This window comes from Lissotriton helveticus, chromosome 1_1, assembly GCF_964261635.1.
Source record: "Lissotriton helveticus chromosome 1_1, aLisHel1.1, whole genome shotgun sequence".
In the NCBI taxonomy this organism is placed as follows: Eukaryota; Metazoa; Chordata; class Amphibia; order Caudata; family Salamandridae; genus Lissotriton; species Lissotriton helveticus.
This window is the reverse complement of record NC_136057.1, coordinates 589,016,156-589,041,749: the sequence shown is the minus strand read 5'-3', so window position 1 is coordinate 589,041,749 and position 25,594 is coordinate 589,016,156. Positions and strand designations below refer to the sequence as shown.

General features: G+C 46.3%; 1 protein-coding gene across 3 annotated transcripts in view; it reads left to right on the top strand.

Annotated features, from left to right (window-relative positions):
* The window catches only part of SOX5 (SRY-box transcription factor 5), a 454,156-nt gene that overhangs the window by 354,831 nt on the left and 73,731 nt on the right, over positions 1–25,594 (top strand). For all 3 annotated transcript variants that reach the window (XM_078674095.1, XM_078674096.1, XM_078674097.1), the window contains one exon: positions 17,270–17,416. In XM_078674095.1, coding sequence (XP_078530221.1) covers positions 17,270–17,416 — 147 coding nt within the window. The remainder of the gene's footprint in view (positions 1–17,269; positions 17,417–25,594) is intronic.

Below are 25,594 nucleotides of genomic sequence, written 5' to 3'. Positions count from 1 at the left end.
AAAAAAAGTACACTAGCAAAACTGATGAGCTGAGAAAGGAGTTACTTTATCACCATAGCCCAGTGGAGCTTTATCAGGCCTGTGACACTGATGTGTTTGTGGCAGCAGCATAAAGCCCAAAGAACTACAGTGTGTTTTGCCGTATATTCATATAAACCTTTCTACAAGTAGCCATATATGATACATGATAGTTAACTTTGTAGTGAGTCTGCAGTTTCTGCCACAAGAACTCTGACTCTTGTTACGCCTCTAGTAGGCTGAGTAAGAATTCTAATAATGGCCCTGTGATCTATTTTTATAACACACCGCTACAGAGTCAAACGTGGTGTAGTGTTTAAATAGCTAATGTTACTGCTATATGTAATGATACCCATGTTATCACCCTCTAAAGGAGGGCCTTTCGTGCTAGTAACCTGGATTTCACACACAAATCCATAAATTAGGTGCTCAACCCAAAGAAATTGCGGGGGTAAAATCGCATACATGTTTCCTCTGGTCTGCCTCCTTTTTTTGTTCGCACAGAACTATGCTTAGATTTCAACACAAAGCAAGAGTTTTTCAATTGACACATTAATTGTAAATGCATAGAGATTAATTCTACTACAATTGCTGACTGCGCCAGACAAAAATGCATGGTTGAATAATAAATGATTGCAATATTTTTCATATCGCTATGACTTTCAGTATTGAAATAATAAATATATTGTGAATATTTAACTTGCTTATTTCGCAGATGCAAGTACAATGCAAAGTGCTGGGGTGTTCTCTTTAAAAGCATATTAGTGCACTGAAAGCCAGGGTTGGCATCAGTTTCTGTTGGATTGCGCGCGTGTGTGTGTGCGCACGCGCAAACATAAAGTGGTGGCACGTGTCTGTCAGTGGTGGTAACCATCCTAAGCAAGTGACATTTTGAAGGGATTTTACATTTTTACCGAATCAATGTGGCTGGAAAGCACACCCATGCAGGTTTTCTATCAACTGACGGGGCCCTGTGCATGAAATGGCTCTGGATGTGCGCCGCGTGTGTGTGATGTCCATATGTGCTAATATTGACTCTCAGCACAGCGAAGTTGGCAGGGGCTGAGCGTCTGCACTGGAGGCCGTCCACGGCCTGTCCTTAAACACTCCCCCACTTCACATGTTGATACAGCCATCTTGAGCGCGGCGCGGAGAGAGTGGCGGGCGGGCCCCAGCTGGGTGTCCCCGCGCCTCTCCGAATAGAGATACATTCACTGGCTGATGACCCGAGGAAGGGATTAGGAATATTCATCCTCCCGCTGCAATGAACAGCCATGCTGGAGCGGCGTAAAGAGGGTCAATGAAGTAGGTCATTCATCATATGGGGAGACAGATGTTGTAACATATTGGAATAGATTACTGCGCAGCACACGAAGACAGCGCGCAGAGTTAAAGGAAGCTGGCTGGGGTGGGGGAGGGGGCTGATCAGCCGGTGTTTTCTCCTACGGACTCAGAAAACGGATGATTATTTGTGGAAACACTCAAGCAATGGAGTCAAGGCAGCAGCATACCACATCGTTTCGAATCTGTCTGGGGGGCACCTATTCTTTTTTTTAAAGTCCTGATGCTGCGTGGAATCTGACAAGCAGGGGGTATCTCAAATTAAGCACCCCGCTTGCCTATTCGAGATATTGCCGGGCCACAAACATAAGCGTATATTGGAAACATGGGCACGTTTTATCGGTCACTTCTGTATTTCGGAAGCATGTTATCATCCCATCTGTTCTGGCACCTTCCCCGTTAGCACTCACTCACAAGAAAAAAAATATTTGCTATTATTTTGTGAAATGAGCGCGGGAGTAGGGGGTAGGGTATTTGCATATTAATACCAAGCTGGAGGTATAATTACTGGCAGATGAAACAAACGTGCTTTTTTACTTGCATATTAATATTTCTCCCAAATCAGCCCATAAACTCTGTAGTGGACTTCGCTTTACCATGATCTGTAACAGAAGCGTGTATGGCGGATGACCGAAAGTCGTAAGACCATTGGCTTTGGCTCATTATAGAATTTACTTGAAAACTGTTGTGAATGTGACACACTTCAAGGTGTGTCTTTAATAATGTTGCATCTTGTGCATCACGACCCACCAGAAGTGTGCACTTCTCATTTTTTGTGATACATCTCAAGTCCATTGCTTCCTTTTCTTCTATGTATGGTTGTCCATCTCTCCAGCCATAATCTCTTCCATGCATGGTTGTCCGTCTCTCCACCCGTAATCTCTTCCATGTATGGTTGTCCATCTCTCCACCTGTAATCCAATTCCAAAAATTCTTTATTTCGGTCATATAGACCATAAAAGATGCAGTAGAAAACAACACATACAATAAAATACACATTTTTTAAAAGAAATACATATTATAAAAATGCACTAGCCCAGCGTGGAAATAATTAAGACACTAAAAGTTCAAGAGGGTTCAGCAGTTATTTTTTTCCTGATCAGCCATATAGCCATAAGAAATTTAGAAACGGCAAACACAATGTGGCCCAAAGTACTAGTTTTCAGGATCCTGTATGCCTGTGCATACTCTCTGAACCCTAAGTTCTTGCATAGTGGCGCTATCCAGCGTTTCCTAGGCCTTTGGTAAGCGGGGCACACAAACAGAATGTGAAGATCGTCTTCCAAGTGAATGTAACAGCAAGGACAGGTTTTATCGACCGTATTGGACCACTTGCATTTGAAAGTATTAGTGGGTAGTGTGCCAAGCCTCCATTGGACAAACAGTTTCCTCGCCAGGATGGGAAAGATAAAATCCATAAAAGGTTCAAAAGTGTATGAATTTTTGGATTCTAAAAATCGCATGGTAAGGGTGCCACTGTTTTGAGCGTTTACCAAAAGTGCAAGGGACCTATCCTTAAAATTTTTTGACAGGGCTTTGCGCGAGATTGCTTGACAACCTCGCGCTGGGTCCTCCCAGAGGTCACGGAGATTCATTGCAGTCAGTTCGTTTTTCACAGAGACAAGCCAAGGAATTTTTCCACCGCAATTGAGGCTCAAGACATGGGTAAGATCCTCCCTATAATGGTGCAGTTCGTTCGTAGACCAGAGCCTGTGCCAGAACTTCACTGGCTTGGACACAAGCTCCTCTGCAATAGGGGGGAGCCCCAGGTCCATTCTCAGGGGCAAAAGTGGCGTTGCACGTGGGAGAGCCAATAAGCGCCTTAGAAAACTGTTTTCAACTATTGACAAGTCCTTCACCGCTTTGTGCCCCCAAAGTTCACTGCCATAGATGGCCGCTGCCTTAGCCTGGGACCTGTAAGTTTCGAGGGCCGGGCTTACAGGCTTAAAGGACGAAGAATTGGCCACCTTCAAGATTGCACCCGACAGTTGGGACAGTTTAACCCTTGATCGTACTATCTGGTGGTCCCAAGATAAGTTTTCCTGTAATGTTACCCCCAGATATATGAAGGTAGACACCCTCTCGAGGCTAACAGTCCCCAGGGTGGGATTAGGCCTTGTTTTAGTGGGTGGATTAAAAATCATAAACTTTGTCTTCTCTGTGTTTACCTCCAACCCGTGCTGACCACAAAAAAGTCCAAATCCATCCAGGATCCTCTGAATCCCCATGGGAGATTTGGAAAGAAGGAGGGTATCATCGGCAAACATGATTGCCGGTACCCTCCTTCCTGCCAAGCATGGGGCGTCGTTGTTCTTGACATTTTCCAGGTGGGAGATGACATGATTGATGTATAAACAAAACAGGGTTGGTGCCAAGACACAACCCTGCCTCACCCCTCGACGAACGGGGAACCTGGATGATAATTTGCCATCTTTCCCACACCTGACCTGCGCATAGTTGTTCTCATGCAGCCTAACTAAGATGTTAAGTAGCTGGGGGGGAACTCCTAGCTTTTCCAGCACCTCCCACAGCTTTCGGCGCGGGACTAGGTCAAAGGCTGACCTCAGGTCCACGAAGACCATGTACAATCTTTCCCCCTCGATCTTCACCGTCTTCCAATAAAGGAGGACGAGGCGGAAGATCTGGTCCATGGTCGACGTGTTCTTCCTGAAGCCAGCCTGCAAGGGACTCAAGATGTCATTGTCCTCTACCCAGTCTAATAGATGGTTCAAAATGAGGCGCGCAAAAAGCTTTTGGGGGACATCTATAAGGCTAATTGGCCTATAATTTATTGGGTTCAGAGGGGAGCCTTTCTTGTGGATTGGCACTATTTCGGCCCCTAACCAAGAGGGAGGAACCACCATACCTCCTAATATAGCATTAAAAAGAATAAGAAGGTACGGGGCCCAAATATCGCGATGATGCCTAAACAGATCACCGGGTAGCTTGTCCAACCCCGGTGCCTTCCCTAAGGCCAGGCGCTCCAGTGCTGTCTTCACCTCACCTAAAGAAAATTCCAGGGCCGTATCTGGAGGACAGGGGAACTCCGCCGCCATCCCATCGGGCCATAGAGTGGTTTCATGATATAATGCTCCGAAGTGAGCCTCCCAGATAGAGGGGGCAATATTAGATTCTACAGCAGATGTAAGCGCCCCTGTTCCGTTGTTAACCAGAGCCCAGAACTTCCTGGAGTCTTTGCATTTCAGGGCTTCAATCAGTTCTTGCCAGTGGTTCCAGTCCCACTCTGCCCTAGCGCTGGCTAATGCTGACTTATACTCCCTCCTCAGGGTTGCAACCCTCTCCTTATCACTGCCTTCTTTGATGGCAAAAAGTAGGTCGGATTTGATTTTCCTACAAGTAGGGGTGTACCAAGTCGCAGTACGGGTGACTTTCTTTCTTGAGGGCACCTCCGGGTTAAAAACATCTGCAAGGTCCCTGACCAAAGCCTGATGGATGCCAGAAAGTCTCTCATTGTAGTCAAAGGGTCTGGGTTGACTGATGAGAGCATCCACCTCCTGAAACATAGGAAGTGCTATACCATATAGCTTGTTCATGGCGTTTTCATTATTGGCCAACTTCCCCCATTTCACCCGACGCCTACTTGTAGCGAGGAGTATGTCCCCCTGATCACCTCCGGCGTAAATAGTTGGCAGCCCTACAGCAGGGGCTGGGTGCTGAATTTCCAGCAGAAGGGAATTGTGGTCGCTATCTGTTCTCTGTTCCACTTTGAAATCTTGCACTTTAGGCCACAGGGATATATCGATAAAAATATAATCCAACCTGGACTCATGCCCCTTTCTATTAAATGTACACACCGACGGAGTGTCGGAGGGAGTGCGCCCATTGCACGCCCTCAGTGCGAAGTTCAGAGTGAGGGAGGTAAGTTGTATTGCCAACGGGGACCATGCTTTGGGGTGAGGTGAGGAGGAGGGGGGAACTCCCCAATGATCATCCTCGGCTGTGAAGGGTCCCTCCATTAGACCCTCCAGTGGTTCAAAGTGGCAATTGAAGTCCCCTCCCATCACTATTTTCAGGTCAGCTGATAGTTGACCTAGAAAGGATGAGAGTTCGACTAGAGTAGAAGATTCATTGCCCACAGCAACTGGTCGTGAGTAGACATTTACAATGGCCCAGGACCTTTTACCGGGCCAACTGAGGAGCACACACTGGATGTCCTGAGAGAGAGTATCCATACCTTCCACCTGACACCCAATGTGGCTCGCCACCCAGATTGCTAGACCACCCGAAGGTCTCCCCCTACCATTCCACTTTGCCGGGATTTCAGAAATATCATACCCCCTCATAGACTGCGGTTCCCTTGCCCACGTCTCCTGAAGGAGGAGGATATCACTTTTGTTGACCAGGGTCTCCCACTCCGGAGTGCCCACCTTATTCATAATGCCTGCCACGTTCCATGAAAGAATAACCAACCCTGAGCCTTGGGGTTGCAGGAAAACTTCACTTAGTGCGGGCAAGGTGTCGCATGTATGCTTTGCCGGAGCGCCCAACCCGGCTATGGTGGGCGACAAGATGGGTAATACAGCAAGCTCCTCCAATTGCAATGTGAGAACAGAGCATGAGTCTAACGGTTCCTGAACTTGCACTTGGCTACCTCCCAGAAAAGTCCCCCCCTCATTGGGAGAAACCTGGATCTTTGTCTCAACTACAGGGTGAGGTGAACCTCCTCCTCTGACTGCGACCACAAGGGGAGATTTTACAGAGTGTTTTGGTATATCTCCCCATTGTGGTCAATCTACTTGGTCCAAGCAAGAAAATCTGTTCTGATGGACAAAGTTACCAAGAGCGGGGATTGTGTTGTGCTTGGGTCTGTACCGTGAGCCATCGATTGCGAAGCCCACTCTAGTCCAACTCTGTTCCCTCCCCTTGGGTAAGTTAGACACATTTGGATAAAAATCTGAGAGGGACACTAGATCTATATTGGACTTGTCCGGCCTTACCAGCCAGTTGCAGATGTAAGGAGCAACTAGTGGGCTTTTAAAGCTAATTATAATACAGTCCCCAGCCCTATTCTTGGGAGTGACTCCAATCCATGGAATCCTTCTAACCATTAGGACATCTCCTTTGATGTTAGGGGGGAGGGGTCTATTAATATTGAGCCAACTAATTACCTTATTACGAAGTGAGTCCTGAGGCTCTCTGGTGTCACCGGTGAGCTCAGGAACTCCCACCATTATTGCTGTGTAGGGCACTGCCTCCGGGGGCAGGTTAACCGCCCTGCGCCTGGTATTAGGACTAGTAGTATGACCAATATGTACATTAGTGTCACACCCCACACTCCTTGGTTCGGGTGGTACCGGTGGCTTGGACCTTCTAGGTGCAGGGACAGGGGGCCTACGGGTTTGTGAAGGAGGAAGTAGGGGGGCATGATTGACTGTAGTGCTGTGTTGTGCCCCAGTCTGGGCCTGTGTACATGTTTTAACATTGAGAGGTCCATTCCCCCCATGATCTCGGGGAACCTGCTGTGCACTTGTGCCCAAACCCCCACTGGAAGTGTTTCGCATGTATGCATTTTCTATGGCTATGAGTCTCGCGTCTATGGAATCTAATTTGACAGATAGCGGTTCCAATAAGTTCTTAAAGATGACCGTAAGTGAACTAATTAGAGCATCTGAAGGGTTAGGTGGGGGCCCCCCAAATATGAATGGCCCTGGGCACCCTGGTACAGCTGTAGCGTAAGGTGAACCTAATAGACCAGACCCAAAGCCCAGGGCAATACTATCAGGAGATGCCGACATGTCCGTGCTAGCATCCGATATTGGAGTAGTTGTATCCACTTTAGCCCTTTTTGCCCCTGTTAGCTCTCTTGACCTTTTCCTTTTCGATGGCTGAGTCGTTCCACTGCCTACAGAATCCGTTGACACTATGGCTTGACCCCCCTCCAGTGACTCGGTCGTTTCCACACAATTCAAGTAAGGAGTGGTTTCCACTACCCCGGAAGGACGCAAGGACTGGCTGTCCCTTGATAGGGCTGTCGGGGTCCTGAGTTGTTGGAGCACTGACTCAATTGTCTCATCAATGCTGTCCAGGAGTGATAAATGGGTATTATGAAGGGTTATTGGAGTACTGGCATCATTTGACGAAGAATCCAAGAGGCCCAAGGACACATTTTCAATGTTCGCCTCAGGCAGAGTGTCTGGCACTGTGGGACCTTTCTTGGCCGCAGCACTGGCCTTAGGAAAGAAATTTTCAAGTGTATTAGAAAGCTGTTGGGCAGACTTACTCCTGGATCCTCTGAAAGCCATTGAGAGGGTACAAGCAGGAAGAACAGACTTAATAAGGCAAGGGCAAAGTATTGGAACAGACCAGGCGTCAGAGGGAGGGCCCGGTCCGGTCTCTCCCGGCCTCTAACGGCCTAGAACGGCCCGCCCTTTGCCCGGGCTTAGCCCCGCGCTTTGGCCCGCGCGCGTCCCGCGTGCGCGTAGATGGGCGGGGCTAAATAGGGAGGAAGGGGGGAGGGCGGGAAGAGTCGCAGGTGCGCTGCTGACCTGAGCGCTACTCCTGCTGGGACTCGCAGTCCCGCCCTCGCAGTCACACAACCCCTTACAATCCAGGGGGTCCAATCCACCAAAACACGCTTGTGTCCGCTTTCTCCCGCTTTACTCCCGCCTTCAAACAATCTCCTGGCAAGCTCTGTCGCAGTCCAGCTACGAGCGGCTCCCGCGGAGCGGGGGCCGCGAGTAGTGTTTTGTACAGCAGGAGGAGGGAGGAGGGGGGAGGGCGGGAAGAGTCGCAGGTGCGCTGCTGACCTGAGCGCTACTCCTGCTGGGACTCGCAGTCCCGCCCTCGCAGTCACACAACCCCTTACAATCCAGGGGGTCCAATCCACCAAAACACGCTTGTGTCCGCTTTCTCCCGCTTTACTCCCGCCTTCAAACAATCTCCTGGCAAGCTCTGTCGCAGTCCAGCTACGAGCGGCTCCCGCGGAGCGGGGGCCGCGAGCAGTGTTTTGTACAGCAGGAGGAGGGAGGAGGGGGGAGGGCGGGAAGAGTCGCAGGTGCGCTGCTGACCTGAGCGCTACTCCTGCTGGGACTCGCAGTCCCGCCCTCGCAGTCACACAACCCCTTACAATCCAGGGGGTCCAATCCACCAAAACACGTTTGTGTCCGCTTTCTCCCGCTTTACTCCCGCCTTCAAACAATCTCCTGGCAAGCTCTGTCGCAGTCCAGCTACGAGCAGCACCACCTGTAATCACTTCCATGCACGGTTGTCCGTCTCTCCACCCGTAATCTCTTCCATGTATGGTTGTCCATCTCTCCACCCATAATCTCTTCCATGTATGGTTGTCCTTCTCTCCATCCGTAATCTCTTCCATGCACGGTTGTCCATCTCTCCACACATAATCTCTTCCATGCACGATTGTCCATCTCTCCACCCATAATCTTTTCCATGCATGGTTGTCCGTCTCTCCACCCGTAATCTCTTCCATGCATGGTTGTCCATCTCTCCACCCGTAATCTCTTCCATGCATGGTAATCCATCTCTTCACCCATAAACTCTTCCATGCATGGTTGTCTGTCTCTCCACCCGTAATCTCTTCCATGTATGGTTGTCCATCTCTCCACGCGTAATCTCTTCCATGTATGGTTGTCCATCTCTCCATCCGTAATATTTTCCATGCACGGTTGTCCATCTCTCCACCCATAATCTCTTCTATGTATGGTTGTCCATCTCTCCACCTGTAATCACTTCCATGCATGGTTGTCCGTCTCTCCACCCGTAATCTCTTCCATGTATGGTTGTCCGTCTCTCCACCTGTAATCACTTCCATGCACGGTTGTCCGTCTCTCCACCCATAATCTCTTCCATGCACGGTTGCCCCTCTCTCCACCCATAATCTCTTCCATGTATGTTTGTCCATCTCTCCACCTGTAATCACTTCCCTGCATGGTTGTCCTTCTCTCCACCCGTAATCTCTTCCATGTATGGTTGTCCTTCTCTCCACCAGTAATCTCTTCCATGCACGGTTGTCCATCTCTCCACCCGTAATCTCTTCCATGCACGGTTGTCCGTCTCTCCACCCATCATCTCTTCCATGCATGGTTGTCCGTCGCTCCACCCGTAATCTCTTCCATGCATGGTTGTCCCTCTCTTCACCCGTAATCTCTTCCATGCATGGTAATCCATCTCTTCACCCATAATCTCTTCCATGCATGGTTGTCCGTCTCTCCACCCGTAATCTCTTCCATGTATGGTTGTCCATCTCTCCACCCGTAATCTCTTCCATGTATGGTTGTCCATCTCTCCACCCGTAATCTCATCCATGTATGGTTGTCCATCTCTCCATCCGTAATCTCTTCCATGCACGGTTGTCCATCTCTTCACCCATAATCTCTTTCATGTATGGTTGTCCATCTCTCTACCTGTAATCACTTCCATGCATGGTTGTCCGTCTCTCCACCCGTAATCTCTTCCATGTATGGTTGTCCGTCTCTCCACCCGTAATCTCTTCCATGCATGGTTGTCCATCTCTCCACCCATAATCTCTTCCATGCATGGTTGTCAGTCTCTCCACCTGTAATCACTTCCATGCATGGTTGTCCATCTCTCCACCCATAATCTCTTCCATGCATGGTAATCCATCTCTTCACCCATAATCTCTTCCATGCATGGTTGTCCGTCTCTCCACCCGTAATCTCTTCCATGTAGGGTTGTCCATCTCTCCACCCGTAATCTCTTCCATGTATGGTTATCCATCTCTCCACCCGTAATCTCTTCCATGTATGGTTGTCCATCTCTCCATCCGTAATCTCTTCCATGCACGGTTGTCCATCTCTCTGCACATAGTCTCTTCCATGTATGGTTGTCCATCTCGCCACCCATAATCTCTTCCATGCACGGTTGTCCATCTCTCTGCACATAGTCTCTTCCATGTATGGTTGTCCATCTCTCCACCCGTAATCTCTTCCATGTATGGTTGTCCATCTCTCCATCCGCAATCTCTTCCATGCACGGTTGTCCATCTCTCTGCCCATAGTCTCTTCCATGTATGGTTGTCCATCTCTCCACCCGTAATCTCTTCCTTGCACGGTTGTCCATCTCTCCACCCGTAATCTCTTCCATGCATGGTAATCCATCTCTTCACCCGTAATCTCTTCCATGCATAGTAATCCATCTCTTCACCCATAGTCTCTTCCATGTATGGTTGTCCATCTTTCCACCTGTAATGGTATATTACTGTTATCAACATTTTGTAAGTGTGTCTTTGCCCTGTACTCAAATGTCTGATCGGCTCGTAGCCCGACTCCCCTTTCAGGAACCACACACCTTGTAAGAATACTTACTGCATTGTAATCTGGTGACAGCCATACACTATGCTGTGCCAATGCCTGTATCATTTAATTCTCATTCGGACTACCAAATGTTTTCCTGCTTTTTGTATCTATTCTCCTGATAGACTCAATGCCAGTGGTCTTCAAACTTTTTAATGTTGTCCCCTTCCCCCAGTATAAAAAAAGCATTGCCCAAGACTTAATTAAATATTACAGTTACGTTAACCCTTTCAAAAATGCCATTAAATACATGATTGCCAAACAAACTATTCTAGTTAGATAGACCCCAGGTCTTTAAGTGGGCCGGGTCTCGCCGGTGATGAGCACCAGCAGTTTTCTTAAGGGGGCCTCGAAATGGGTCGCTATTGGGCTCTGTTTTGTGCTCTGGCACAGGCAGTCTGTTTTTTTCCGGACTGCAGTGACAGCAGGCACATGGATGTGCGTGTTCTAACACTGCTCACTTCTCAGTAGTGGCGAAGTTTCGGCATGACGTCATGCCATTGGAGCGTTGTAGGGGAAGGGAAATCCTTTAAAGAGAGTCATTTTCTCTATTAAATTTCCCTTCTCTTTTTTAAATTCAGGAGCAGCAACATTGTTGTGGTGCACCAGGGCTTTAAGTGGAAGCTTTTTCAATATTATATACAAGCCATAGTTGCTACTTATTTATTTTATGAAAATAACAACCATTGACAAAGCCAATAGTTGTAACTTGTTGTAGGTATGATGTTACTTGTTGTATCCTACATCTGAATGCAATGACAGAAACAGCAAAATACAAGTCAGGCGACATACTACACACAGATTTTGTGCTTATGTGTTTTTAAGCCATACCCGTAATTACATTGGCCACGCCCCTTTGAGAGACCCGCAGTTTTTTCATCCCACTTAAAAGCCCTGGATAGACCTTACTAACTTGTAACTGTGTCCACAGTGTGATTATCCGAAATTGGGGTGGGGAAGTTTGAAGAATATTTCGAGACTCTTCTCTTTTGACACATACTCCCAGCGAGATATGAATGACAAGAGACGTTACAAAGGGGCTTACTGCTGATCATTTGTTTGCAGCTTAAAAAAGCACTGCTATCAGCATGATGCTTCTTTTGACCAGAGTGGTACCCCACCCGGGACCAGTTTAGGCCTGCTTGGGGAGGGGGGGTGCACACCCCCCAGGTTGAAGATCCCTGTCCTGCTCTATGTGATTGGTGACTGATACTAGTCACTAATATTCTCTTTCACCTTGGGTATTCACCAGCTTAATTATACCACACTCTGATCCCCTGTGTTGCATCCCTCATGCTTAATACAACTGTAAAATAGTAAATAAAGTAACTTAGGCAGTGCATAATATAAATCCTTTTAAAAGGCATCACTGTAATTTTTTGCCATGCCTAGCAGATGGAGGTATAATGTAAATATATGTGCAGAATGCTGATAATCCTGCAGGTACAGAGTCACACATTGTATAGCTGGAGACGGAAGGTAGCTTGCTTGTGGTGGCCCTGTATGTAAAAACACTGTGAATGCTTGTATTTGCACATTGAAATGGTGAGTCCGCCTGCCTCTTAGGTTTAGCTGTTAGCCTATAGCAAGGTCTTATTAAGTAACAGACCTTGGCGGGGAAGAGTAGGTTGGCGATTGGGTGGTGGTTCTAAGAGATCAAGGTATCAGGAGAGCTTTTTCATCAGATGCACAATAATGGCGAGTTTGAATGTGGGAGGGAGAATTCCAGAGGCCAGGGACAAGTTGTAGTGAGTCGTAGATGGCTGAAGAAAAGCGAACCCTCTTGAAAGCGGAGCCTTCTTTAAAGACGGCGATCAAAGGGAACGCCAGAGCTGCCGCTTGGTAAGGACCAGTCTTTCCAGAACTTAGATATCACCAGCCTGTGTTACAAGTTGTCATGTACTCTTTTCTTCTAAGTATCAAGGACTATGAGAGTATAAATAGGTCGTCATTTAAGATCCACGTGCATCTACGGCTGTAAAGTGTCCCGCTAGCTATTTTCAGATGCCAGTGTGGTGCATTATTTTATACTTAATTTCTATTATTAAATACACTGAAGTAGCCGAAGGAGAGTGCTTGAAGAGGACGTTGTGTGGTGGTGTTGACTGTAGGAAAGTGTTATACGCCTTTCCGCATCTCATTCTAAACAGACTTGGGTGGTTGTCCTTGAATTACCAATTGGCAAATCGAGGAGTCCCTTCCTGTTTTCACAAAGGTCTAAATTGGAATAGTGTGAATTTACTTTGCTGCGGTCATGTGTATCCTTTTTCATAATGAGCCATTCCACTCTCCCCGCCCACCTCTGTAGAATACAAAATGAAGGGGTTTGCTCAGGAAGGAGGCCATGTTATCTGGCTGTCATGATCCATTAGAGGTCCCAGTGCTGACTGATGGTGACAGAAAAATAAGCCTGGGACTATCCCAGGAATCAGTGTGTCTTACAGTCTTGCTTTCAGGAAAGAATTACATGTTCTGCCACAACACAGATGTCCTTTCTTTCTCTCCGACTGTTATTTTGCCCTAGTGCCGTCATTTTTTGCTGTGTGGTCTCCTGGCTTCCCCGCAAGGCACACGTCACTTTATTTCATCTGCATCTGCACCAGAGGAGGGCAGTCCTATGCAGGGCGCGCATCCGCACTGGACAAGCTCGCTGGGCAGCAAGTGCCAGTCACTGTCTCGGTGTCTTCACCCGGGTCAACCAACCGGCAGTAACAGGGACCTGATAATAGAGCTCGGTTCAAGGAGCGCATTAAGTGTTTGAGCCAGTGGATCGGAGACAGAAAGATGTCAATGATTAAATATGCATCATCTGACAAAGCCACAAATTAATTTACACATTCAAGGGCAATCAGCAAAGGGCAAGATAATGAATTTACACGGCTGTCCGATTTCTAAGAATTTCTTAATGTGATAAGAAGATTCAGCAGAAGAGACCCAGCATCACCGGATCATTTTCCAAATATTGTTATTTTTCACAAAGGAAAGTATATTTATTTCTGAGCCACAGGAAATAATGCAATTTGTAGGAAATTATGGTTGTGATATAGCCTCTGGCCATGTCTAATTCAATTTCTCTCCTCCCAAATATTTTCTTTAGTTCTCCCATATGGCCCTCATTCTAACAGACTATGCCAGAGAGATGATGATTAGTGCCGCTACTGTTTTACTGACGACACAGCCTCTCGCCTGTAAGACATTACTGTTCTACTTGCCTCTCTGTTTAAGCTCGTCCTCCTCCTTAAAGAACTTCCTGCCCCTACCATCTGCATGTGGTGTTGTATTCTCACTTGTGGAAGTATGGGTCTACTCTGTGTAATTGCATTATACGAGATGCTGGAATCCCTACAAACACCTCCCCTTTCCATGGTTTTGTAAATTAGTGTATATTTCTTCAGAAGCATTCTAGTGCTCTTATTGCCAAGAAACCTAATTTGTTTTATGAAAGCTTTGTTGCTTCGGTGAAAAATGGCCGACATGTACAGACTGGTAACCACTGAAACTAGTTAAATCCCAAAATAACAAAGCCTTGGACCTTATTAATTCCCTACTGAACACTGCAACTTGCAATACATGATCATGGTGAGGGTTTGTCGAGACAAGGTGTTTAAATATAGGGGGGTCTGTAATTACAGCTAAGGTACCAGCCAAGTGCATAAAACAATTTACAGTAAATCAGACTAGAGCAATTTGCGTATTAACTAAAGAAGTGCCTTAATGAAAAACTTGAATTATTTCACTCACTGTTGGAATTTCTTCCATGCAGGGAGGGCTTTAGGGCGTTCACGTGCGCTAGGACATAGTCAGAGGTGTAAAATATATACTGTTGATGGTTCCCTGATTGACTGTGACCTTTCAGTTGTTTTGTAACTCTCGGGTCAGGATTTAGCTAGTCTAAGTCTCAAGTTGAGTCCTCTGACACTGGTTGCTAGAAGATGTTTGGAAATGGGTTGAAAAGGATGGAGGACTTGCTGCCTGAAGAATGATTTCATAAGCAAGAAAAATACAGTATTTACCCCTTATCAATGATCACTAGTTGTGAGCAATAAAGTATATTTTCTTGTTGTTTGACTCGAGATGAAGCCGCTCTCTACATACCTCTTTGTCATCCTATGCAGTGCTAAAATTAGGTACATTTTTGTTAATTCTTGTTGCACTAATGAGGGCAAACCATCACATCTTCCAATTTCTTCCTACGTGCTTGCCAAATTCTAGATGAACATATCCATATTATTTAAGGAATTTTTTTAATAAAATTTCAATTATAAGAATATTAATAATGTAATTATCCTGGATGGCACTCCTCCTTTTAGCCGCTTTGAAATGAAGACAGCTGACATACAAAATAGATGATTGACATGTTCAGTATTCTGTTCAGAAACCCTTTACTGCTTCTTGGTCTTTGAATTATTGTTACAGAAACTTATATCTATTCCACATTGTCGTTAGGAAAGGGCTGTGTTATTAAAATGTACATTCAGAAGTGTGCTAGCTGCCCTTAGCTAGAAGTGTGCTAGCTGCCCTTAGCTAGAAGTGTGCTAGCAACCCCTGGGTAGAAGTGTGATAGCTACCCTTAGGTAACTACTGGTCAAGCACAAACGCTTACGTAATTACTATATGTAAAGCAATATTGAAACAAATGTGCATTTGTGGTGAAAATGTGTGGGTTTTCAAAACTCATAAGCTGCTGTTTAGAGAAAAATGGTTGAATTTACAAAATATATTAACATTTATATTTGAGTGATCAGTCGTGCGGGATTGGGGAGACATTTTACTCCTATTAAAACCTTGGTGCCAGGGGCATTGCAGCTAGAGTTGTTGCGTATTACCTATGTAGAGGAATTTAAAACTGGCAAAGTATTTTTTACATCAGTGCCAATGCGCTGAGGTGATCACTGCTGGCAATCTTACATAGGGTGGAGACTAATGTAATCTTGTTTTATGTGGTCACGGGTACTACACTAATAATTTCAGTAGCCTGGGGTGAATCTCATTGAACATAAGTAACTCTTATTACAGAAATGGTTGGAGACTACTGTTTTACTAGACGCCCTTTGCCTTTTTTGAGCTGTAATCAAAGACAATTTGCCTTTTCTGAGTTGTAACAGATTTGCTTTCCATGACGAAAAAAATGCTGGGTATTGGACACACGTGTGTCACAACCAGGACAGTTTATGGCCTAAGTAAGTTAGAGATAGGCCACTGCAGTAGAAAGGGTTGAACGGATATTAAGGTACAACAAATATATAATTTACTGCCTGCAGGAGTAAGAAAGGGAATAAGTAAAAGCAGAGCACACTTTGCAAACCAGGTTTGCTCTAGGTGCTGCTTTGAGACTTGTTTGAAGCCAAATCAAGATGAAATAAGTTATCCCTGTGAGAAGATTAAAGATGACATCTTTTCCTGACGCAGGAGAGGCTGATTGTTGCCCAGAGTTACAGAGGGATCTGGTTCCTAAATGGAGCCCAGGTTGGTGAAGCTCACACCAACTGTAGTAGTTAGGATTATCTCAGACACTGCCACGAAATGTAGGTCTTCTGATGAAAGAGATTGGGGGAGCATGTGTGGTTAATGCTGCTAGCAAGATAGGTGGGTGCCCCCTCACAGATGCACAGGTGTACATGTTATCTGGGAAGAGCGAGGGAGAGAACAAGAGAGCGAGAGAGAAAGAAAGACTGAAGCAGAGCGATAGGGGAGTGAGTATGAGCGTGGACTAACGGGGTACAGGCGGTATCCTCCCTGTGGCATCCAACACTAAAAAGTCTGCTTTGCTGCTTATATTTGGTCTGTATTTTTAGAGCAGCATAAAAAAGGGGGTTCTAGAGCTCTATAGTGAGGTCGCCAGATGTTTTACTTACTCTTTTTTCATATTGAAATGTTGAGTAATCAATACACGCAGTTGCATGGCGCCCATCCTGCTGACAGACCACTATATCGAATGCACCATAGAATGATTGACAGCCATTTTCACTCTCTTTTACCATGGAAAACACTCTTTGAGCGGGATGGTTGTAAACCTACCGGGAAGGGGAGAATCGGTGCTAAGTGGATGCGCTTACAGAATGGGTGTGGAGGGGTCCTGAATTTAGCAGGCTACTTATGTAAAATATCTGCACTAGTGAACCAAAGAGTATATGAAGGAAATAATACATGAAATGTACAGGCCTCTCACATCACTTCTTGCAATATATCAGTCAACTAATCATGGGAAATGCATCATCTTCATCAACAATAAAAATGTGTTTATCCAAAATTTCCAGACCTGTATTCTGCCTCTTATACAACACTTGAGTCTCTTGAAACGAAAGAATGATTCGAGACATATATGCTTTCAGTTTCCAGCGTGATCTAGTGATGTGCGGCTAGCCTGGCTGGCTATTGTCATTTGTTCACGGTCCCTGAATATGCTGAAGCAGGGGCATTGCATATGTGAAGTCTGTCATTCCTTCCTGGAGGAATGCATCACGAAAGTTGAGGTGACAGCTCCTTGTTTGGAATATGCCATTGTGCTAAATAAGAAATGTCCATCAGAGACATGCTCCAAAGGCTATGCAAAAAGGGACGTTTTTGAAAGATGTGTTCAGTTATTTATGATGTCCCCTTTTCTCGATGTCATTTTGCAGCAGTTGTATGCTGCCCAGCTTGCCGCAATGCAAGTGTCTCCTGGAGGAAAGATGCAAGGCATACCCCAGGGAAACCATGGTCCTGCTGTCTCCCCATCCAGTCACCACATGGACAAGAGCACAAGCAGCCCTCCACCCAAACATAAGGTACCATTTTCAGTTTTCGGATTTTACCGCAACACTCATTGACATGAAAACTGTACGTGAAAATTCTGTATAGGTCTGTGCAATGTTTATTAGCATCCCTTGAATTGGGCTAGCTGGGTCAAGGGGGCAAAACCGTGCAGGAGCCCTGGCAGGAGAGAGACCTGCTGCCCAGAAACCTATCCTGGGGAGCTAGTGGCTGCAGAGCTGATGAAAAGAAGATATCCCAGCAGTTTGAGACTAGATTTGAAGATAAAATCTTTGAAGAGGTCAACCCACTGGGTGTATACAAACTCTGCGCCATCATGTCAGCTTGAAATTGCACCTAGATCGCGGTCCACCATGAATTGTTCTTTTTTGATAGTGCTTGATTTCTTTCTGGGTGCTTTTCACCTCTAAACCTTCAAAATCTATAGCTCTGATTCCCCATAACCTACTTTGATGGTCGTGGTGTCTTTTCGCACATTCCATTTTTCTCTATTTTTCTAAATTGATCTGGGAATTCTAATGTGTTGTATTCTACACCTTGAAATTGTGGGTGAACTTAGCACCCACTACTGACATGAGTTGAAGGAGCCCAAATTCTCCCAGAAGTGTTTTTTGACCTAGCTAGAGTAGGTCTTTTTCAGTTGGTTGGGGGGTCACTCTCCAAAATTAGTCTTAGTCTATTGACTAAGACTTGGCTGCAAAGAAAGATCGCAGTAAGGAAGCTAAAAAATATAAGCATTGTTTAACATTTACTGAAGGAGTTGGGGTGTTATGAAATATACAATATGATCTTCCACTATCTTACAAATTGTATGTGAGGCCGTAAGATTGAATAGAGTCAGTCAGAGGTCACATGTGGCTCCTGTTCATTTCTGATTGATGACAACACAAGGACAGGAGGAGTTGCAAATAATTTTCAGCCTTGACCCGTGACCTCATCAGGAGTCACGCGCTTTTGGCACTTACATGTCATGTGAGGTTATGCTGTTTTATATTGATAATTGCTCCCTGTTAGCTTTGGCTCTGTCTCGCTTTCCATTATGTAACCATAGCACAGCACAATGTCCATTCTTTTTTTCAGAATACTGTAAGGTTTTGAGCTCTGTATCTACTATTACCTTATTTGTATGCAAAGCGAAAAGTAACAGAAGGCCATGTTGTGAAATCCTTTGAAAGATCTGCAAAAGTTTAATTATTTAAATGAACCATAATCCCTTGAATGCCACATCATGCAAGAAGCTGTGAACACTGTGCTCAACTTTCAGTTTGCATTAGTGTACGGTTATCATTATTTCTGTCGCTGTTCAGTATATCAAAAGTAGTCGCTCTTGTGGTACAAGCATTTGTATGCTGTGCATGATTGCTTCTAATGAGCATAGAATGTTTTGATGCACACATACATGTCTACTGGTGCCGAGGCCTGATGCTTCGAAGGTGCTCAATTGAATCCCAAAAACTGGACGAACTTGCCTGCCCCTTAGAATAGTACAGTTACACAAAGCTCCTTAACCAATACTTCAAGTTTGTCATGTGACCCCAATGTAAAGTAGCAGTGAGCGAGGAAGAGGTTAGGTGAGTAGTCCGGCACCTTTAACCTGCCCTGTCTTCGTCCCAGTGGGTACACTGAGGCTCTGGGATTATTTTCACCACACCTGTATCGTCCTGGGGAAATAACAGTATGGCTTAACCTTTAGGCAGGACCTCTGGAAATATGCAACAGGGGAGGACCAAATAATGTGGCAGGGTTGACTGATGCAGCAAGAAATGGAACATTATTTGGCATAACGTGGCACTTTTTGTGGCCGTATTACTGCATTATTTCATCTATTTTACTTATGTGAGCGCTGTCTGGGAAAGGGACCCACATGATTAATAACACAGTTTGTAACACTCAAATGCGACAACAGGCAACTTAAAGGCCTGTTTTGTAAAGGGCCTTCCACTGCACAGCCACGTTTCAGCGTTTTTAGTAACTTTTGATATTCTTGAGCTAGAAGCAAACAAATCTGCAAATTATGCAGCAGATGATGGATTATGTGGCAACTGTGGCAAATATATAACTATGCAGAAAATGCCAGTGCAGCAGAATCACATAATTGCAGTGTCCCTGACTTTAGACAATCGTTTTCACTGCCTCACATAGATGTGCAGGAAGGCAAACAAGTTAGCATTTTACCTCATAACTTGGAGTGCACTGCATTACATAATCAATGTTCCGTGAACAAAGTAAAAGGTTTTATTTTTAAAACAACTTTTGATTTTGTGTTTTAAGAGTGTCTGCCTCAACCCTGGCCAGTTCATAGCATTGCATTTCACACAGAGTGATATATATGATTGTTGGGCAGATTTCTTTTAAAGTTCATAAACATTTCTGAGTACGTGTATGTGTTTATATTATTGCATGCTGGTGTATACATTTTACTTCTGCGTTTACAGAAATGGAAGATGGCACATATCTTGATATTAACATTTATTTGTTATTCCATCTAATTTGCGTTTAAAGCTTTTAGCAGTATCTTGTGGTATTAGCGGGGTATGCCAGGGAAGCCTGCATTTCTAAATTCTGAGATAGGGTAGGCCAGGAACAGAGCGCGCCTCCGCGAGACTATAAAAGCGTGCAGCGCGAGCCTTCTGATGCATGCTGCTTTCAATCTGCTGCGTGCCGGCGGGAGGCGCTGGAACAAAGTAAGATGGAGAAAAGATAATGCTGAGAAATGATAGAATAGTTGTGACCTCCGCGCGCGGGCTGCAAATCCAAGACATAGATTTCACTAAGCATTCCTGCTGCGCTCCCCGGCAGAGTTCAGTTGTCATAAAAGGACAGGAGTCTGCGGTAATGGCGGCGGCGGATGATGGACACTTCACTTTGGGTGTCCACCACACAGGAGTTGGGGTTGCGGGGAAGGGAAGATAACGTAATGAGCATGACGTCCACAGGTCACGACTTCCACGGGCTGTGGCTAAACCCTTTGGCTGGGCTTTCCAGTCCAGATAAGCAGCAGAATAAATGTGAATACCGAACCACCCAAAAGACAAAGGTGCCAGTAGAGCCCACAGCACTGCAGTGACGTTTGTAATAAACCAGAGCCTGCACTTTTTGTATAAAAGCTACTTTCCTTATTACTTTCGGGGTGTGGCCTTTCTAGTCCCCTGTAATGAAGACTTGACGTAGCTGCTCAGTTGTAATAACTAGAGGTCACAACGCATGCTGCCAAAGCCAGCAGCAAGGGGTAAGGCAGACGAGCAGGGTCATCAGGGTCGTCAGAAAGGAGAAATGTATTGCAACATGTTTATTTTTTTTCAAGCTTTCGGTAATCCTCGAAAAGTTAGTATCTCTCTGCGTGGTTCTATACAATATGACCCAATTAATCAATCAATCAATCATGACACTTATAAAGCGCACTACATACGGTGCTGCTAGTGATTGAATAGCCAGGTCTTGAGGAGTCTTCTGAAGGCCTGTAGGTCTTGGCTCTGCCATAGGTTGGTGGGGAGGGTGTTCCAGGTCTTGGCGGCAAGGTGGGAGAAGGATCTGCCGCCGGCGGTCGTTCTACGGATGCGGGGAACTGTGGCGAGGATGAGGCTGGCGGAGCGGAGCTGGTGGGTGGGGGTGTAGAAGCTGAATCATATGTTGATGTATGCTGGGCCGGTCTTGTGGAGAGCTTTGTGTGTGTGTGGATGAGGAGTTTGAAGGTTATCCTCTTGTTGACAGGGAGCCAGTGCAGGTCTCTCAGGTGGGGTGTGACGTGGCTGCGGTGGGGGATGTCGAGGATCAGACGTGCCGACACGTTCTGGATACGTTGCAATCGTCTCAGGAGCTTAGCCGACGTTCCTGCATAGAGGGTGTTTCCGTAATCCAGCCTGCTGGTGACGAGGGCCTGGGTGACTGTTCTTCTCATCTTGGTGGAGATGCACTTGAAGATCCTGCCGGGCATTCGTAGGGTGTTGAAGCAGGATGAGGAGACGGCGTTGACCTGCTTAGTCATGGAGAGGGTGGAGTCGAGAATGACCCTAGGTTGTGTGCGTGGTCGGTGGGTGTGGGGGCTGTTCCTAGTGTTGTCGGCCACCAGGAGTCGTCCAAGGCTGAAGGGGTGGAGCCGAGGATGAGGACCTCTGTCTTGTCCGAGTTCAGCTTCAGTTGGCTGTTCCTCATCCATTCGCGACGCCCTTCATTTTTCTGTGAATATATATATATATATATATATATATACTCACACACACATACATTTTTATTTGTGTGTGTATGCACATATGTATTCACTGATCAAATCAAAGGTTACAGAGGCCTTATAGTTAGCGAGTCGCACAGGTCTTGCGAAGGCGGGATGTCTTTGGTGTTGGAGCTGGTGTTGGAGAGTACCTTCACGATGTTGAAGAGCTCTTTGTTGTTGTGTGCGTTGTTATCCAGGCAGTCTTTGAATGAGGCCCATTTGGCGGCTCTGATGAGTTGATGGTGTCTGCGGGTGGCGTTCTTGTGGGCTGCGTAGCTGTCCAGTGTTCGTTCTATGAGCCAGTTCTCCTCCAGTTTTCAGCATGTTCGTTTGGAGGCCTGGAGGTCTTCGGTGAACCAGGTGACTTTCTTGTTGGTGTGGCTGTTGGAGGGTGTCTTGAGCGGGGCGAGGGTGTTGGCGCAGTCGTTGATCCATTGTCTGAGGTTGCGGGTGGCGGTGTCTGGGTCAGTGGTGTTGGTGGGTGGGCTCTGGGCGAGGGTGTTGATTAGCTGGTCTTCTCTGACCTTGCTCCAGCAGCGTCAAGGCATCTGTTGGGTGCGGTGGTGCGTGTTGGGCTTCCTGAAGGTGAAGTAGATGCAGTGGTGGTCAGTCCAGTGGGGTTCAGTGGTGTGGTTGAAGGACACGTGGGGGCTTGTGGTGAAGATGGGGTCGAGCGTGTGGCCGGCGGCGTGGGTTGGTGTTGTCACGAGCTGTCTGAGTCCGAGGTTGTCGATCAGGGCGGTGGAGTTTGTGTCTTTGTTGCTCTCGAGGTGGAAGTCCAGGTCCCCGAGGAGGATGTAGTCCGTGGAGGCGAGGACGTGTGCGCTGATGGAGTCGCTGAACTGTGGTTGGGTTCCAGGGGGTCTGTAGACGAGGGTTCCTCTGAGGGTGGTGTTGGGGTCAGTGTGGATCTGGAAGTGCAAGTGTTCGGCCGTGCTGAGAGTGTCGTTGGTGTTGGTCGAGACTCTGATAGTGTTCCTGTGGACGATGGCGATACCTCTTCCTATGCCTTTGGGGCGGTCCCTGCAGGTGATCTTGTAGCCTTCCGGGATCGCTATGGCGATGTCAGGAGCTGAGGTGCGGTTCAGCCATGTCTCTGTCAGAAAGGCGACGTCTGGGGAGGTAGAGTTGAGAAGGTCCTAGAGTTCGACGGCGTGTTTGCGGTCGGAGCGGGTGCTGGGAAGAATAAATCTGAGGTAGTTGGGTTCTTTGGTTGGTGGTTTGGTGGGCCGGATGCTGATGAAGCTGCAGTTCTGGCAGATGAAGGGTCCTTGGGTGCGTTTCGAGGTGGCCTGGTAGCAAGTGTGCTCTCGTCCGGTGTTGAGTGCTTGGAGGGTGTTGGCATCGTAGCAGAGTTGGGCGTTGTGGTGTTCGCGGGGGCCAGGGGTTTTGGCGCTGGGCGCGGTCCAGGCGCAGATGGGATTGCCTTAGGCGCGCAGCGGCCGCCATAAGAAGGGGAGGTGGGAGGGAGGAGCAGCTGGGAGGGGGGAATGGCGAGAGGGCGAGCGAGGGGGCTGGGCCGCAGGGGATGCTGCAGTGGGGAAGGTGGCAGAGAATGGCAAGCGGGGAGAAACGGAAGCAGATAAATACACTACAATAAAGACGGTCACAGAAGCACATGGGGCACAATACAAAATACAATACAGATGCAAGACTGGAATGACAAGAGGGCGAGCGGGGGGCAGGGCCGCAGGGGGCGCAGCGGCAGGGAGAGTGGCAGACAATAGCACACTGGAAGGACGGTCACACAGCAGATAAATACAGGCACAGAATACAATAAAAGACGGTCACAAAGCAAAAGGGGCACAATACAAGTACAATACCGAAGCAAGTCTAGGGCAAGTCTAGAGCAGGAAAGCAAACCTACAGACTACCTCTGGCCACTAGGGATGAGGCGCAGGTGGTAGCCTGCGGGTGGAGGCGGGCCTCTATTTCCCTCAGCGGCAGCTGGGCAGTCACGGGCAGAGACACGGGCGCAGTCAGGTGGGGCTTGATTTTAAATCAAGTTTACATTAAATAGATTCTAATATTCTTTACCAAAACGTACGATTTTTTTGTTTACATTTGCACTAGAGTCTGCTTTTATTTTTTTTATGTCTACAAAAGGAATGTGAGAGCAAGATACAATGTATTTAAGTGATTTGTGGAAAGAGCGATAGTGTAACCATGTAAGGAATACAATGCCCTCTGCCATACATTTAAAGGATATTGCAAGTCACCTTGAAGTTCCTCCCTTATAAAGGAGCAGAGACTTCGTCCTTGTTCCTCTCTGTGGTCTTGTAACTCCTGGATGACTTGCAGTATTCTTATTATGGGCGGTAGGGGTACTTTATCCTAGAGCGTTCACTATGGAACACGTTAGTAAAGTAAATTGCTTGTGTATTATGTTTGGTAAGAAAGCATCATTGCTGAAATGTGGCTATTATGTTTGTATTTTAACTTAGTAGTATTGGAGCAATACAGCATAGGTATTTCCGCTTCGGAAAATATGTATACTGCAGGTGTGGTGAATACGGGACAACCACAAGTTTTTCTGTGAGAAATGGGATATATCATGTAGAAATCGTTGTTTCAAGATCAGTTCCCCGGTTTTCCCCCATTTGTGGGTATTTTTTCACCAGGATATTTCACCTGCTTTGAGGCGCTAACATGTCCATGTGAAAACGTGTGAGTCGCGCTGTTCCCATGGTGTTCCTGTATCACCCGTTGTCCTGAGCCTGCTGATACTCATTGTTACCAGCTGCATAGGTATTACCAGCCCACTCATAATGATGACCTTAATAAGCAGAGCAAAGGAAGTATATTGCATAGAGATATCAAATATATATATATTAAAAAGATTCTTGCCTTCTACATTAAATATTTGTGGGGATAGAGTTTCCCCTTCAGTGTACATGAAACCGACTTGCAAAAAAGAGTCAACTAAGAGCATTTGGTGCAAACCTGGAAAAATGAAACACAAGCTAACTCGCATATAATATGTGACATGACAGATGAAAGAAAGCCTGTAGGTTGCCTAAAACTGCCATGGTCAGAGTTTGCAAGGGCTGCACACGCAGTCTGAGACAGCATGTCCCTCCAGAACACAAGCATCAATTCACATAACGTCCAAGGGCCTTTATATGAAGTTACCACTAAAATATATCTGTGGTCATAAGACAATGAAGCATCATGAGATGGCCGCTGGTTAATCTCTGACAGAAGAGGACAGTCGTGGCTTTGTTGACGGCCTTTGGAAAAGCCAGGGGGCGAAGGTCTCTCCAATTGCAATTTTCATGTCACACTGCTGACTCCTTCGGCTTTTATGTGCCAGGAACTGAACCCTACTGCAGTTGACTCCCAAGTCCACGTCAGTGGCATGTTTACAAGGAACAGACAAACCAAAGTGAGGGCTGCATTTTTTTTGTGTTACAGCTGCCACCTTTAGCTTCCGTTACCAAATGTAGTATTTACTGGCATCATGGCAGCAACTTGACGTAACTCAACACATTAGTTTAATCCGCATCAGCTTTCTTTTTAGACTTGAAAATCATGGTCATATTTTGGTGTCCCTTTTCCTGCAGATATATCCAGATTACTCGAACATTAACAATATTCAGTAATATAACATAGGTCAAAACTCCTGCATTGCCCACCGGCAATATAAAGACACACGCCAAAGTTGGTGAATATTTATAGCATGCACGATTCGTAGATGGCAGACGGTTCTTAATATGTATGTGTCTTTAATTCTCTTTACCATGGCTGACATTTTACAGATTATGTTAATTTCATTTGTGTGCATTGATGTTAACAATTAAAACACTATAGTATTGTGAAATGGATTTCCTTGTAGCTTGGGTGGTTACTGGTGTGAAAATGGGGTCATAAAATAGTGCTAGCTAACCTGAGGTAGTAGGACAAGACATGGGATAAGTTGCAGCTGCACACTGGTCTGCTCTGACCCTCCCTGCTAGGATCACAGTTAATGAGTGTTTGGTTG